Genomic DNA, 16,391 nt, shown 5'->3' with positions numbered 1-16,391 from the left:
GTAGAGATACATAGCTATGTAACTACATGAATGATTCCTGCCCTGAGCCTGGTGGAGCATACAGCTGCGGTTTGTGTCCGGGCTCAGAGATGTAAATAGGGGCTTCTCTGTTATGGTAAAAGTGTTTCTCTTTGCATAAAAAAGAGAGGGAATGAAGGGAATGACCCCAGAGGTATGTTCAGAGAAGGCATGCGATGTTTCGAACTTTTTGACTGAACCAGTTCTTGTTTGGTGTGCCCTTCCATCTATGTATAATGTTAATCTAAAAGAAGCTGATATTGTTTACACTTTGTCGATAATTTTCTGTAGATGCTAATGTAGTAGGAGGGCTATGATGGGAACGTGTCGCAGCGGTTCTTCTCTTATCCAGAGTAACAGCAGGGAAAGCATTAAAGAGTTGAATCACCTTGTTTGGTAGGCAGTTAAGAATGTGTCAAAATTGCCACTGCTTTTTGTTGTTGGTTCAAGGACATGGCTGTGAGGATTTTGATGGTATGTGCTGCGTGGATTTTAGGCGCCCCATTGCAGCAACATGTTATCAAAATCTGAGAAAATGTCAGCCTTTTTTGGCATCCATTCACTCAATTGGCAGTATTGTTTGTTTGCTATTACCTTGGTTGCTGTCATGTTTGCAAGGGCCCTGCAGAACATGGCAAACCTGGTACTAGCTGTTCAAAAACAAAAAGGGGAAATTGTAAAATTGTACGGAACAAAGACAGTGGGTTATTTTGACATTGATAATATGTCTTAGTTGGTTTTTTATTTGTTCTATTACTTGTGCCTTGTTTTTGCTCGGTTTCAGGGGTTCTTTTGTGCAACGGGAAGGGGGAGATGCAGGAGCGGGCTGGAAACTAGGACCATGCATGGCAATCAGTTAGCTGAGGGGAATGTGCTCGAGCTTGTCTAGACAACAATTAACATGATGAGGCGTGTTTACAGAGCACAGGGGAGTGGGAGACGGATGGCGCCCTTGGCGCCAAGGAAAGGTTACACCTTGTGGTTAATTGCTGGTAGTTAACCACCAGTCAGGGATTGCCTAGTATGCAATGCTTAGCTTCAAGAACCAATCTGTTTAAAACGCGCAGCTTCTGAAAGTGTATAAAAAACCTCGTGCTTCTGTACAACAAATCGACATTTGCTTGCATCAAGCTGCGTCCCGGCTCTTCATTCGCTGCATCCAGCCATTAATGGATGTTCGGTCCTTGGGGCTAGGCTAGAGCTAGTGCTATGCAACACCCCTAAATGTTTGCAGTGTGGATGTTGGGTCCTCAGCATCAGTTGCTTTGCTCTGCAGTTCTGCTTCTTTTGGGTTGTGCAACAAATGCAGACGTCTTTATTCTGGCTCTTGTATTTTTCTGCTATTATCACCAAATGATTTGCTGCCCAGTCCTGAGCAGTTCTGTTTTCCATTAATTCCCTCACTTTTGCATGAGGTCAGTATATTGCTATCAAAAATATCCCAATTACCAGATCAGTGTTGGGCGTCTCAAAGTGCTTGGAGAATGCTTTTTCTCCGACATTTTGTCAACGGCCCTGAAACTCGTTACTGTATTATCTGGTGAAGGCCAGATGGAAAGAAATGGGAACAGAGAAGCAAGTTCCCTTCCCTCCACTTTCCTCTTAAGGAAGGTATGCACAATGCTCCAACAATACTCAGCACCCTTGGACACAAGTTGACCACATCTTCTAATCAATGTTCAAGAGCACTTTGTGCCTATAGACCACAAGTAACTTCTCTGCATGTGTCAGTCCTTTTAAAAATTACTTAAACCATGAGGTATTCTGAATTGCTGTAGCAGTAACAAAGACCATCACCCCCACTTTTTTTCTCTTTAATTCTTTGATTAGTCTTGTTTTCTTTAACATAGCCAATTGAATTGATTAACAGCTTAATTTTGATTGGTTGTACGAACATTTACAGAAGGCAGCAAAGCAGAGTGCTATGGGCAATTGTTTAGGCTTTTTCAGGTGACCTGACGGGCTTTCACAAATGCACAAGAGAGCTTGAATCTTTGCAGCGTATACATTGACTGAAGCAAGACCACTACATGGAAGAACACATGAGATCTTGGTACCATTGTCCTGCGGAGGAACTGGGCCTGAGGAAAGTCGAGGTCAGTTCTTGTCCTTTTGTCCAATAACTGGCTGGTGGAGCAGGGATGTGAAATTTCTTTGCATCATTTTGCTCTTCTGTGGGACATGCGTTCTCTCTTTGAGAGTTGGTGATTATACAGTGCCTCATACAGTGATTGTGGATTTTGCCTTTTAGGTCCTACCGTAACAACAATCAAAAACCTGTATTAGGTTCTTGCCATATGATTTTATGTTTTGGGCTTTGGTGGTCTGAGCTGAGTTTTAACAACCAAGAGATGTTCTGAGTAAAGGGAACAGAACCCCACGAAAAGTAGTTGTCCCAGTCTCTGTTACTCGCTAGCGAGAATTTGGGCTTCTTTCTCATTTGCAAATGTGGCTAAATTAATTTCCATACTAGTACAAAGCTCAGGGTGAAGGCAGTAGAATTTTTTTGTCTATATTTTTAAATGTTAGAACAGTTCCTCACATGGGCTTTGCAAAGAGAATGTGTGATATGTCTGGCTATGATAACAAGTAAGACCAAGTAACTTCCTAGTGTACAAGGGTACTCAAATGTTTATTTTCTTAAATTTTAGAACAGTTCACAGCTGTTGGGGTTAAATTTACCAGTGTTCTTCCAAACAGTTCCTAGGCATGCCTGAGGAGCCGGCATGGTCCATTCCCAGTTTGGAGCTAGCTGTGTAAGGCTAGAGAGCTTAATAGTGTAGAAAAGTCCTACCGTTTGGCTTTGGAGCTGGAGAATGAGCATGGCATGATTTAATTTAATCTAATGGAATGATTTCACATGAGGAAGCATGGAGCTAGGAGATTTCATCATCAGGGGCTCTAAATCCTGTAATTGTTTTCACCAGTTCACCTGTGTCTAATGCTTAATTAGTCAGCCACCTGAAACGTGGCTCCAGTGGGGAGAAAGCTCAGCCTGAGCCTGTCTGGAAAGCGGTCTGCTCAGAGGGGCATATATTCTGTGTAGGTTTTTTGCATGGCAGGATAAAGAGTATGGTTTGCAATATGTCGATCCCTTATACTGTGTGAGATGTGACTCGGTGTATTCTCTGTGACTCCACATTGCAGCCCATCTTGTCCGTTGTAACACGGACCATTGCTCCCACAGCTTTGCAGTGTGAAGAAAAAATACAGGTGGGGTTTGTTTTAATGTTACAGGAAAGGTCCTAAGGCCCCAAGCCATGATCCTGGAGCCTGACTCCCATGAAATCCCCATCCAAAGTTCAAGATGAACCCTTGGAGGTCATTCTTTCTGAGTGCCGAGCTGATATTCCTTGCAGGTGGGTGATAGAGAGGTGTTGACTCCAACCACGCTGGTTGTAAAACTGCAGCAAAATCTGATGCCACTGGGTTGGATATGGGTTACTGTGAGACATGGAGAAGCATCTCTCAAAGGTGTTGGGTATTATGGGATATTAACTGCAGTATACCAGACATTATCTGTCCATATCAGTGGCTTTTCATGGTGTTATATCCATAGCCACTGGAGATTTCTGGATTAATTGTTAATTTTTTTTCCTGTTCTATCTGGGTTTATCTCATGTCTGTTGTTTTCATTCACTTGGTGATAGTCATATTGCTGTTTGCATGTTGATAGTAAGGGTTCATGATGCAAGTGTGTGCAATATTTGGGTTCAGTGATCAATACTGGTGTTCGGTGAGATTGTGTTCAGGTGCAACTAAGAAGTTGAAAACCTCCTGAAATGCTGAAAAGGAAAGTGGATATCCCTGTAAATGGACTTCTGGAAAATTCTGATCATTGGCTACAATAAAAGAAACCAGCCACTGGTTCACCTTTATTAGCTTCAGAGGATGAGGGTCACTCTAATAACTCCTAAATTACCTTAAGCATTTGATGCCTTTATGAAAGGCACAGCATAGCAAGTTACAAGTGATTTGATTTCAGGAAGCAGGAGTTTCTTTCCAGGCCTGTGGTTGTCTCTTTCCAGGCCTGTGGTTGTCTCTTTCCAGGCCTGTGGTTGTCTCTTTCCAGGCCTGTGGTTGTCTCTTTCCAGGCCTGTGGTTGTCTCTTTCCAGGCCTGTGGTTGTCTCTTTCCAGGCCTGTGGTTGTCTCTTTCCAGGCCTGTGGTTGTCTCTTTCCAAAGGACTTTGGCAAGAAAGAGCTGGACAGGCTGTCTTGGAACCAGAACAGGTTATGTTTTCTGGGGTAGCCCGAAGTCTGGGAGAGTGTACAGAAGACAGCAGACTCATTTCTTTGAGGGCTGGGGGAACAAACATGAGGTTTACCGTCTTTATTTTAATTATTGAGGAGAACAGGAAACTCAGACTGTAGCTTGGTTCCCCAAGTCCTGAAGGCATCAAAGCCCTCCTGAGGGGAAGCAGTACTGTTGCATGGAGGAGACAGTTGGAGGAAGAAGGATGAGCAATGTGACTAATTTGGATGCCTGCAAAGAAACGAGGTGAAGGGTGGGATTACAGGAGGACAGCTGTCTGACCACTGTGTCTCACCCTGAATGAGATATTTTAGATGTTTGCATTGCACTTCAGCCTGATGCATCTGGGTTGTTTTTGCAGTGACAGCTATGGGATTGCTCATTAAGCCCCAAGAAGGCAGTGTCGCTGGAGGGACGTGGATTACTGTTACTCTGGATGGTGAGTTTTAAACTTTTACAAAGCACCTGTCAAAAGTAGCAAAGGATCAGCTCCATACTGAGATCTGTGGTTGGAGTGATGAAACGACAGACCCTAAGCAAGCGGCATGGACTGTGGCACCCATAACATGAAATTGGCTTCAAATTATTACTTCATAAGCTATTGCTTATAGTTGCTTGTTTTTAAGTTCTTTCTAAGCAGAAGTCAGATTTTTACCTTATTTTTGCAGATGTAGGGCTAGAAATTTCCTCCCTGCCACCCTTTTTTTGAAGAAAACCTGAAAATCTCTGTTCATAAGTCCTATGATGTTGAAGCTTTAAAAACACTAATGCTAAACGTGAGATCTGAGTAAAAAATTCACAGAAATTGATATGTCATGCTCTTTTGGGCCAAAACCAGCTGCAAAAAGCTAGACCTGATTTTCCACAGTGTTGACTATTGATTCATTGGGAAGAGAGTTGGTTTCTGAGTCAGCTGTATGTTTGGTTTAGCTGCTTAAGTTCTGACACTTGATCATTCATAACTATGATGAATGATATTAGTCTTATTTGTCTGAATATTGTGCATTCACACAGAGATGATGAAATGGATGGAAGAAAGGAAGCTCAAGTATTCAAGGGAGTTGTTTACCCTGAGTGGCAGGCAGAGACAGTCACAGCTGGGAACTCACAGTTCAAGCAGAGTCTCTTTCTTTTTGGTGGGGGGAAGCAGACAGCTAGGCCTTGGGAGAAAGGGAAGAACCTTCCTGGGACCAGGAGGAAATGGAGAGTTTGCTGCAAATCAAGAAACATTGATGTCATTTAAAGTGAGTCTGTGGGCTGAGAACCACCTGTGAAGATCGTGAGCAAAGGCAGAGCTGTTTGTAAGCCTCCTTCATTTTTAGTTGTATTTGATCATGCTACAAAGGTGAAGCATGCTAGTTTATGTTCAGGTAAAGCTTGACTTTCTGAAGGTTAAAAGTCATTGATCCTTTGGACAGGTCACTCCAAAGAAATGGGCCAAGCAGATCTATATTACAGCACAAGCTGACTTGAGGTCTTGTCAGCAAAACTGCAAGGCATCAGCAACTGCAAAGACAGTGTCAAACGATGCTAATTTTGCAGGGCTTTAAGTATCTGTGAGCACGTGTTTTTTTCCAGTGTAGATGGCTGAGGCGATTAAAACTCCTAATGACTGTCAATCTCTGCAGTAGAATACATGTGGGAGAGACCAAATACTGTACTAGAGGCAAAAACCCATGCAGCCGCGTGTGGGATGAACTTGGTCTTAATGTGTGTACTGGTTCTGGCTGGGCTAGTTAAATTTCTTCATAGTATAAAAAACATAGCTTGTTTGGTGCTCTATTTTGGATTTGTGCTGAAAAGTGTTGATAACACAGAGATGTTTTAGTTACTGCTGAGCAGCATTTGCACACAGTCAGGGTCTATTCTGCTCCTTACACTGCCCTGCCAGCAAATACGTTGGAGATGTATAAGCAGTTGGGAGGAGACACAGCCAGGACAGCTGACCCCAACTAGCCAAAGGGATGTTGTATAACACATGATGTTGTGCTCAGCAATAAAATGGGGGTGGGGTGGGGGTGGGGTGAGGGTGGTGGTGGAGTGGGGCTTCATCAGTCAGTTGGTGGTGAGCAACTGTTTTCATTTGCATCACTTGTCTTTCCTGGGTTTTATTTTTCTCTCTTGTTATTTTTTCTCTTTTCCTTACATTCTGTTGTATTAATATTTCTTTTTCATTATTACAGTGTTTTTTATCTCAACCCGTGACTTTTCTCACTTTTACCCTTCTAATTCTCTTCCTCATTCCACTGGGATGGGCAGGGAGTGAGCAGCTGTGTGGTGCTTAGTTGCCAGTTGGGGTTAAATCATGACAATATGAAATTACAGAAACGTGATTAAAAAAAAGCCTGATTAAGGGCTCTAAGCATTGTGCCTAAAGAGAAGCTGGGTTGGACAAAAAAGTTTGCTGTGTGTGACTGAATGTGAGTGATCCTGTCCTCACAGAACTCTTCTGATTGATTGCTTAGGCTCAACATCCCACCAGCTAGAAAGTGTGTCTCCAGCCAGCGCATCCCCGCTGAAGGTCTTCCTGGTGAATCCAGACCTGCCCAGGCTGCCATGTGATGTGTCTCCTCTATATTTTGACTTATCCACCATAAGATGCAGAACAAGGTATGATCCATGACTACAGTATGGGTGAGACCTTACCGGTTGTCTGGTAGGATCCTCATTTTCTTTCAGTGTCTGTACAGGCAATTTGGGAGTTGAGGGAATTCTGACGACTGCTGCTGTGGCTGCACCTCATCACCTCTGAAGCTGTGTTGCATTTATTCTTGTTTCAACTTAATGAAGCTCTAGACTACCTAGCATGAGAGTCAGTGAGGCTTCTTGGAGAGGCTAGGCTCAGATCTTCAGTGGTTTGTAGACACCTAATTCTTAGACACAAAACTCCCAAGAAAATCTTGACAGAGATTTTACCAGCTCTTTGTGTCCTTGACCTGTCCAAGGTCATAGAGAGAGGTTATGAGTAAAGCAGGAAACAAATATGGTTTCAAGCACTGGCTGGGCAATCTAAACTCCCTGTTTTCTATCCTGTCATAACTTTAAAGGAGGTTGTTTGACTACAAGATGAAGGATGTTGCAAGAGGCTGTAAGAGTGACCCTAATTGGGCTCTTCCATCTCTTACTGCTATGATTTGGCTGGGAGTTAATTCTGCTGAATGCTGTGCTGGGAAATTGTGTGCATTAAGGATGCAGCATTAATTTACAAACCAGGATCAAGATGCCCTGTAGATCCAGGCAGCCCTGGGTTATTTTAATACTAATGAATAACAATTATTGTCTGAGCATGTCTAATGAGCATGTCTGTGTTTTGCATTAATGTACAATTTGGATAGAGTTCTGTAGTAGTCCTCTCACCTTCTGCACTTAACTGTAATTTCTTGCTGTGCCTCCACATTTCTTTTAAATCTTAGTTTTAGTGTTTGGGTTCATATGTGTAAAGGTTGGGTTCACAGTATAAATTTGCTTTGCTCTATTGAAGCCTCAGTGAACCTGCTAAGACTACCCTGTGAGGGAACTGACTTTTCCTAAAAAAATAAACCCAATCTGTATAAAAATAATATAACACATTTTCTTCCACCTAGGTCTTCACCCCAGGAGGGTTCATATTACGTGGAGGTGATCTTTAAAGGACGTTTGATTAACAACCTGACTGATGCAGAGAAAGAAAATTATACTTTCAAGGTAATCACCAAGCAAATATAGAAGTGATGATAAAGAACTCAAGGCATTGAAGGGAGTCTTAACTTCAGACATAGTATCACAGCGAATAGGTTGAAATTTTCTCTCTTATATGCTGTATGTATGTTTGTATGTCAGGACAAGATGTTAGGATGTTCCTTCTGCCCCTTGAGACTGGGAGCATCAAGGTACTCATTAGTCTGGCACAGGATAGACTAGGTGACCTAAGAGGTCTTACTGAATCAAAAATCTGGGTCCAGGTAAATCTCCCTCTGCACTTAAGCCACACAGAAGACCCTGTGCTGGCTGCTTCTGGTGTTACCCTCTAAGCTGCAGGGCTGACAGCTAACAGTCTGCATTGACAGGTAGCCATGGGCAAGAATACCTCCCATGGGCACTGCTGGTTCCAGGAAAGGACATCCCTTCAGGTCTAGAACAGCTCTCCATACCTAAGATGAGCAAGATTTAGAAAGCTCAGACCTCAGCTGTGATTTCATATCTGTTGCTCCATTGTTTTGAGAGTTTGCTACTCCCCCCACCGACCCTGACCAGTATTTTCCCTTTGGCTCTCAATGTCAAAGTAACACTGTCTCGGGGGTCGTGGGGTATGGTGGTATTTGACCAGTTGAGGATGATGGCCTCAGTATCTCTTGCAGAGCAGAAACCTTAACCATGGCTGCGTGTTTTGTGATGAGGCCTGGTGTATTCAGAAGTCATATCCCACTTCTGTGCTAACTTTGAGAATCGAGCAAGAAACCCCAGCATTTTCAGTAAATTGCACATTAAAGCTGAAGAGTCATTGGGTGGTTCAGCTAGCTTAGAGAGCTGATGAAAAATCACCAGGGGATGCTGTTAATGAGGCACATTCCAAGCTAAATAAAACACAATGTGTCTCTTTGTTTTGGGACTGGGACCTGGGAGCTACGCGTATTAAAAATTAATTTTGCCTCCACATTAGATTGAAAAAGCCTGCTTCAGGCAGCAACAAGTCTGAACAGCTCGGAAGACTTGTGTCAGCTAGTGGCCCTAGCTTTCATGCTGCTTTTGGCTTCTTTCTCCACATCAGCTCTAGCTCAGGGTATGGCATGATGTTGCCTTTGCTTCTCAGAAGCGGTCATCACTGGAGGGAGTTTATGACTACCCCTTCATCTTTAACTTGACCATGAGGAGGAAGCAAGGCAAAGACTGAGCGTTGAAAGGGAACGAGGTTCAAGGAAATCTCGGGGGTGGGTGGGGTGGGGAAACCTCAATATATGCAATGGTGTCTTTGATTTGATTCAGTAAATGAGTTTATAATTATTTATTGGACTGACAGCAGCATCTTTAAGTGCAAGTAAGAATGAGAGAGGGCTCAAAAAAAAGGTGAAGAAGACGAGTCCAAAAAAGAGCAACGAAGTTGGTGAAGGGTCTAGACCACAAGTCTTAATGAAGAGCAGCTGAGAGAACTGGGGTTGTTTAGCTTGGAGAAAAGGAGGCTTGGGGGGACCTTATTGCTCTCTACAACTGCCTGACTGAAATAGAGGTTGGTCTCTTCTCCCAAGTAACAAGTAATAAGACAAGAGGAAATGGCCTCAAGTTGCACCGAAGGAGGTTTAATTTGGGTATTAGAAAAAATTTCTTCACCAAAAGTGTTGTCCAGCATTGGAACAGGCTGCCTAGGAAAGTGGTTGAGTCACCATCCCTGGAGGTATTTAAAAGATGTGTAGACTTGGCACTTCGGGACATGGTTTAGTGGTGGACTCGGTAGTCCTGAGGTAATGATTGGACTCTGTGATATTAAAGGTCTTTTCCAAACTAAACAATCCTGTGATTCTAAATAGCATGTTCCAAGTTATTTATTTATTCATAGAGCTGTAGTTCAAAAGCGCACCTTCCCTTTCTGTAACTCTGATTGTGGCTTTCTCAAGATTTCCAGCTCTTTTTCATTGCCTGTCCAGGTACTTCCCCTCTGACACCAAACCACACTGTCCCAGCTATGTCAGCGTGTTACAAGATGATATGCAGCTAACCCAGCACTGGATAATACCCAGTGTGCTGGAGACAATTCCTTATCCACAGCAAGAATTTTAAAAACGCTTCCAAAGAGCTTCACTGCCTTTGTATTTTCTGTAGTCCTGGGATCCATATGCTCAGTTTGGACATAAGGCACTTTTTAGCTGCTGAAGCCATCCATTTATTTGTCCTCTTTGGTTTGCCATCTTCCAGGGAGGGACAAGGACATTTACAGAATATGCTGGTTCCATGTGAGTTAACCCTGTGTGGAGGATGTGTGCCTCTGGCCACTTCAGAGATGAGTAGTGCTCCCACATGCTTAGCCATTTGAATAGGATTGCTGTCAATGCAAGCAAAAATTTTCTAGAGTAATTTTGATTAAAAGAAGTCTCTCAGGTTTTAAAGCCAACTGGAAAAAAGAGGCAAAGGGCTGTTCTACTTGCAGATGCTTTGGCTGCATGTTCCAGGTCAGGTCTGTGTCTCAGCTGCTTTGGGAGGCTGATGATGACTTTCCTGTACTTGGAAAGTATCCCTGTGTGTTCCCCATCTTCTGAAGGCTTGCTCCAAAGCACAATCTCTGCTCCTTCTTGGATTCTGTTTAAGTCAAAAATAGTACCCCATAGCAGATTTCCAGTATTTCCTTGCTGTTCCCTCAGAGGCCAAGTTAGTGCTTTCACCAAAACACCTCTGACGCATTAAGATGGACCAATGCAAGCTTTTTCTTTGCTACATTGCTTTAGGGTACCCAACAAGTTTGCTGAAGGCTAACTGAAGTATTTTACTTTGTGACTTAGAAATAGTTTTGAAGAGTATACTATTGGGAAGAAAAATGGTGCCATAATGCAAGATAAAATGGAGGTCTTGACTTCAGATAAAGCATAGCTTAGAAATTTTATTGTGTATTAAACTGTATCTTCTGGAACTGACTCAAACCAGGGGGGACAGTCTGGGCACAAAAGGGGATGTAAAAATAGCAATAAGCTGCTCTGAATGCAGAGGGGGCAAGAAGAGTGTATGTGTACTTACTCCCTTCTCAGAGCAGGACTCTGCCTCAAAGATGAAATCTGAAGTGTAAATCTCTGAAATGCTGTTGCCAACCATGTTGTAAGCAATATGTAATCAGATCTTGTTGGACTGCTGCGAAAATGACTGCCATTTAACAACAAATTTCTCTTTGCAGTTCTCTGCTGCGCAGACGCCTGTGGTTTACCAAATTAGTCCACCATCTGGCATCCCAGGTACGGGACCTTTGTTTAAGCTGGAGCCCACTTTAATTATTATTTGATGTTCCATACATTATCCTTATGAGGGATCAGTCTTACTGGGGATTAAAACGGGCACCTCCAGAAATTAATGTCCAAGCCCATGCTGAACACAAAAATGGGTTTGCATAAGGGGAGAGAGTTGGCAGTGCTGGGTACATGAGAAGTGGGTAACACGCAATGACCAGGTTATTTGGTACTTGGCTTGGGCAGCCCAACTCTGCCTGAGTAGAGAGATGTTGCTCAGGAGGTGGACAGGTCTAATCAGTCTCAGCTCTTGAGTTGTCTGCCCTTAGTTATTTAGTAGTAGTTTCAAGAATTACCTATCGGGTGATGATATTGCAATACCATATAGACCTTTTGGTTATTGGGGCTTTAGATCAGACTTTAAAGTTACATGAGAAGACAGGAGTTGGTTTTGGTCTGAATGTTTAGCTGTTTCCCCCTATTTCTAGTCTATTTATATTTGCAGGCTTGTTTAGAGAAAATTCAAATGCTGATTTCCAGTGTCAAGATTAATCAAAACATTTTGGTGTCAAGAGTGCAGAAAGGTACCTGGATGATTAGATCACAGAGATGCTCCTAAATCTAGATTCTTATGCCTTGCTTTAGAGTGCCTGTATGGAGGTTTCTATGTGTTCGCTGGAGGTTTGACCTCCCAGTGTAGTCAGTGAAGAATGAGAGTAATGCTACATGTCTAGTGCTATTTGAGTTGTCCTGGAGCATGAAGGACCTGCATGGAGCAGGTAGATATGATGCAGAACCAGGAAGACTCATTCCCTTCTGGAGTCACAGTGGGAGGATAAGGTGCCCCAAATTTTTGACGGCTCTGTGTGTGTAACTGAACGAAGTTGTCACCTAGTGTTGTCAAGGGAGTATTAGCAGTGATTCAGCTGGCCACATCTATGCTGAGGTCCTCCTTTAGACCTTGACACTTTCTATGGTACCAATCATGCCATTTTGGTTGCCTTATGAGGTTCTACAGTAGAATTTGGATAGAATGTGGGGTTTAGCTCACAAAAGAGTTGAGCAAAATGTCTTCTCAGTACAAGTATTAAAGATCTGCTTTAAATTCAGGAATCAATTTTTTTTTTTTTTGTGGGAAACAAAGGTGTGTGTTTTGGGAAAAGTGAATTAAGTGCAAAGTCACCTTGAACTGTGGTAGAAGCTGAGAGCAGCCATCAGTGCAGCCAGTTACGCACCTCCGCAAAATTCACAAAGACCAAGAACAACTTCTGTTTGCCTCACAAAATCTGCAAATAAATTCTCTGCTTCTAAGACTCCAATTTCAATTTCTTTTTAAACAGGAAATTTAATACAGATTTATGGGAAAACAATTTCTGGAAGATATGAGACGCTGGACTTCAATGTGGATTATATTGATGGGTAATTATATACAGGCAGCTATCTGACCCCGTCCCTTTAAATTGGCATTTCTTCCATCAGCCTCCTTGACAGCAATAAATTGCAACCAGTTGGCCCAGAATTGCCATTTACTTCCTTTGTGGTTTATTGCAGCTCATGAGTTGGGCTCCAGCAAACTTTGTTAATCTAATTGCAACTGGTCCATTAAGCTAGTTGGTTTGTTTACTGGCAGCACAGTCAATCACAGCTCAGTGTGAATTGTACTGTAATTGCGCCTGGTTGCTGTAGATTTTATTTTGGCTAGCAAATTAAAACTTAACTAATTAAAATAATGTCAGAATCTAAAAGTTAAATAAATTTTCCCTTCCATTAGCGTTTTCAGAAAAACTATTAGTTTGAAGCAGATGCTCTGGTGAGTCAGAAGACAAAGCAGAATTTGAGACAAAAGGCTTTGTTGTTCACTACTTTAAACACTCTCTGGTCACTTCCTTGTGCTCAAGAAAGGTTTGATTTTTATTTTCTGCTGCTTCTATGGTTACATGCAACTGAGCAAAGAAGGTAGATTTTACAAAAATTCAGGACAGCAGCACTTTATAGTGAATACAAAATGAGCATGAATGCTGACCTGCTGTCTGTCATATGTATTTACATAGTATGGAAGTGTTCTCAGATACTGCCAAGTTGTGATTTCCTTGCACTTGTGTCAATGGCAGGGAAGAACTAATCCCAGGTGATTGTTGTAAAGAATGAACTATAAATCTATAGTTACTCTGTTGGTATTTTGAGGATCATTTCAGCAGACCAGGGAAGGTGTGTAATCTCAGCAGTTCAAAATTTTAATTGCAGCCTCAGATATTTGACCACTAGATGCTTTTTAATGCCTTCTCAGGCTGAATGGAAATGTCCCATGCTAAGTAATTAAATTCTCTGCTAGTGTGAATGAAAGCACAGTGCAGATTCCTGCCATAGCAGCTGCACCCATTTTTCAGCCCTACATTTTTGTTCACTGGATGCATATTAGCATCCTTTGTTCAATATTAATTATTGTTTTACCTGCCTCTAGTGGAACTGTGAAACCTTTGATCAGTGGGAAGAAAGGCTGGTCTGTCTGACTGCAGGTTGGATGTGCCTGCATGCTCCATTGCTAAATTACTCATTTACAGCTTAAACTCACTGTTGCCAAAAAGGAAATGGCATCAAAATCTTAACATACCAGACAGGTTCACATTGTAGCTTCACATGAATACTTTGCCCATTTTTGGTGTGTTAGTAAATACGTACCAGGTGGGGACTTGGACTAGACCAAAGCAGTCTGTCACGCAGTCACACTGATTCAGTATTTGGAGAGAAAAAGAGAACAGTGTTTTATACTTTCAAGTGTGTTCTGCACCCTTTTCCATGCTTTGTACGGGACGCAACAGCCCAGTGATGCTGAACCAAACATTTTGCAGCACTGAATTTGTTTCTGTTCATCCTTAAAAGGAAAGGTATCTCAATATCAGCAAGCTGTATTAACAAAAGCAAACTCTATTATTAAAACCTCATAAAACTACACTCTGAAACATGGATCATAGCAAAGTCCTTGCGTTATAGGTTTTGATTACGTATTTTCCTTAATTGCCTATTAGTTCTCAAATAATCTTTGCCAACCTTTGCTTATTATGCTAACTACTGTGAATTTATTGGTCCCACCTGATTCCTCCTCTCCAGTGGAAGTTGTTCCTTGCCATAGTGGTTTTTTACAGTGGGGATACTTGAATTTTCTGTTAGGAGCTTGGATGATTTTTAGCAGAGGGTGTTTATAGTGTTTTTCCTCAATGAAACAAAGACGTGACTGAGCTGCATCTTGAAGCAGTATGGCTGTACAAGCACTTGTGCTGCTTCTGGAATGTAGGGGTGGGTTTAATCCTCCTGGAGCTCAGACTTCCAACCCTTCTCTGCAGGGAGGAGATATCCAGCGATTCAGGGCTGGCACGGGTGTCTTGAAGATGGCCATGTCGTAATCTTTACAAAGGTGCAGTTCTCGCAGTATGTGGGTAATATACTTTGCAAGTGAAAAGATAAGAGGTTAGGGCTTGTCCAGTTTTCTAGAAGGTTAATACATGCTAGATACAAGTGAGGGGGAATTCCTGTCCCATTTGAAAATATTGGCTGCTGATTTTGACAGGATCAGGTTTTTATCTGTGAAGCTCTATGTCACATCATATCTTATCATTTCTGTTTATTTTTTGCCTAGGCCAGCTATCCTTATGGCAGAAGGAGATGGATGGACCAGTCTCTGCTCTTTTGCTGACAGGCGAGCTGGGAGCATGTCAGTTCTTGGCTTGCTTTTTGGTATAAGGGCTCGGCATGTCTTGTGCACAAAAAAAGTTCTTAACTTTTGGAGAAGCTCTTCTGCTTTGGCTTTAGGTGGAGACAGACCATGAGGAGTTGATCCTACGGTCTGTGACTGGGGTACGGGAGGGCTGTTGGTTCTCTGTGGCTCTAGCTATAACCAGGCAGGGCCATGGGTTGTCCTCTGTCCTGGAGATGATATGCTATGTCCTGGCCACATCTATTCTGTTCAGCTCTTTAGACTTCAAAACAGGGTAGCCATTTAAAAGCTGCTTATTGACCTTGGTCAATATGTTGTCTTCAGTCATATATAGACACTAATTTTGAAAGGTGAATTAGCTGACCTGAACCCAAACTGGGCAAGCAGAGCTCTTAAAATTTAACAGTGTAAGTAGACAGCCTCTGGTGCCTGGGCCCTGGCACTGCTCATGTACCCTTGTGTCCCCATCATGTATTAACGTATCCTTGTCTCCTGAAAGTTGCAAGAGACCCTTTATGCTGCTAGCTCTTGCACCCTGTTGAATTACACAAAAAGCCATGGGCTCTGCGGCAGCGTTTCTTTTATGAATGGTTAAATTCTCAGCCTGTGAGCCATGGAGAAGGGGGAGGCTGTTTTTACAGGGAACCAGGGGGAAACCTGCCCCCACAGAAGGTCACTGCTAAGGCTGCTGGGGTCCTCAGTGAACCTTCTAATAGCACTGCAAAATTCCTCCTGGCTCCCAGAAGAGGGACTTATATGAAAATCTGAGTTGATGATGAGATCTGCATCATTCTGTGGCTCCAGAAGGTTGGTGTAATGCCAGTTTAATTGCTACTTGTTCCTTCTTACAGAGCAGGGACGTGTAGAGGGGAGATACTTTTGTCTTCCTCTTCACCCTCACCCTGTGCCCAGACTTGTCTTTGCTCAGTTTTTATTTCAAATGAGGGTTCTGAAGGCCAGCAGCAGAATCAGCTTCTAGAAACAAGGGTAAAGGAGCCAAACTGGACCAGTGTGTATTGTTGGGAGGCATTCTCTGAAGCTGCTGAACTCTTGATCATCGGTGGGGAGATGGGTTGTTCCTTTGCCATCTCACGTATTTCACCCCGTTGTTTCTAAAAGGAGGCAAGCATGACTAGCTTAGATGTATAAGCCCACATCTTTTCTTGGTTAGATGATTCTCACTGTATTTTGCTCTTTTTTTTCCCAAGGCTTAGCAAAGTCCTTTGTCTCTTCACAGCTACCCTATTCAGGCAGAAGATGGACTGGGGACCTTGCAGTGCCGGGTGGAAGGGAACCACATAGGTTGGTGAAAAGTGGGGAAAATCATGGGTTTCTGTTATTCCTGCAACTCCGGAAGGTAGAGGAAGGGTGTCAAGCATCCGTTTCTGCTCTGTCTCCAAAGTTAGGAATGGTGTTCAGGGCTGAGTTCACATAAGCTGCTTCAGATCAAAGCTTACCAGTCTTCAACGTAGACACTGCTGTGATTTTATGTCCTCTGCAGTCTTG

The 16,391-nt window shown here is 42.8% G+C and overlaps 1 protein-coding gene across 2 annotated transcripts in view; it reads left to right on the top strand.

The window, feature by feature from the left end:
• PKHD1 (PKHD1 ciliary IPT domain containing fibrocystin/polyductin) overlaps nt 1-16,391 on the top strand; it is a 279,722-nt gene that overhangs the window by 3,670 nt on the left and 259,661 nt on the right. For both annotated transcript variants that reach the window (XM_027789196.2, XM_027789199.2), the window contains exons 2-10: nt 1,959-2,114; nt 3,256-3,377; nt 4,633-4,710; nt 6,737-6,881; nt 7,856-7,955; nt 11,125-11,182; nt 12,514-12,592; nt 14,808-14,882; nt 16,123-16,187. In XM_027789196.2, the coding sequence (XP_027644997.2) occupies nt 3,326-3,377; nt 4,633-4,710; nt 6,737-6,881; nt 7,856-7,955; nt 11,125-11,182; nt 12,514-12,592; nt 14,808-14,882; nt 16,123-16,187 (652 nt within the window). In that variant the 5' untranslated portion in view covers nt 1,959-2,114; nt 3,256-3,325. The remainder of the gene's footprint in view (nt 1-1,958; nt 2,115-3,255; nt 3,378-4,632; nt 4,711-6,736; nt 6,882-7,855; nt 7,956-11,124; nt 11,183-12,513; nt 12,593-14,807; nt 14,883-16,122; nt 16,188-16,391) is intronic.

This window comes from Falco peregrinus, chromosome 7 (genome assembly GCF_023634155.1).
Source record: "Falco peregrinus isolate bFalPer1 chromosome 7, bFalPer1.pri, whole genome shotgun sequence".
Classification (NCBI taxonomy): Eukaryota; Metazoa; Chordata; class Aves; order Falconiformes; family Falconidae; genus Falco; species Falco peregrinus.
This window is presented reverse-complemented; position numbering and strand designations above follow the sequence as displayed.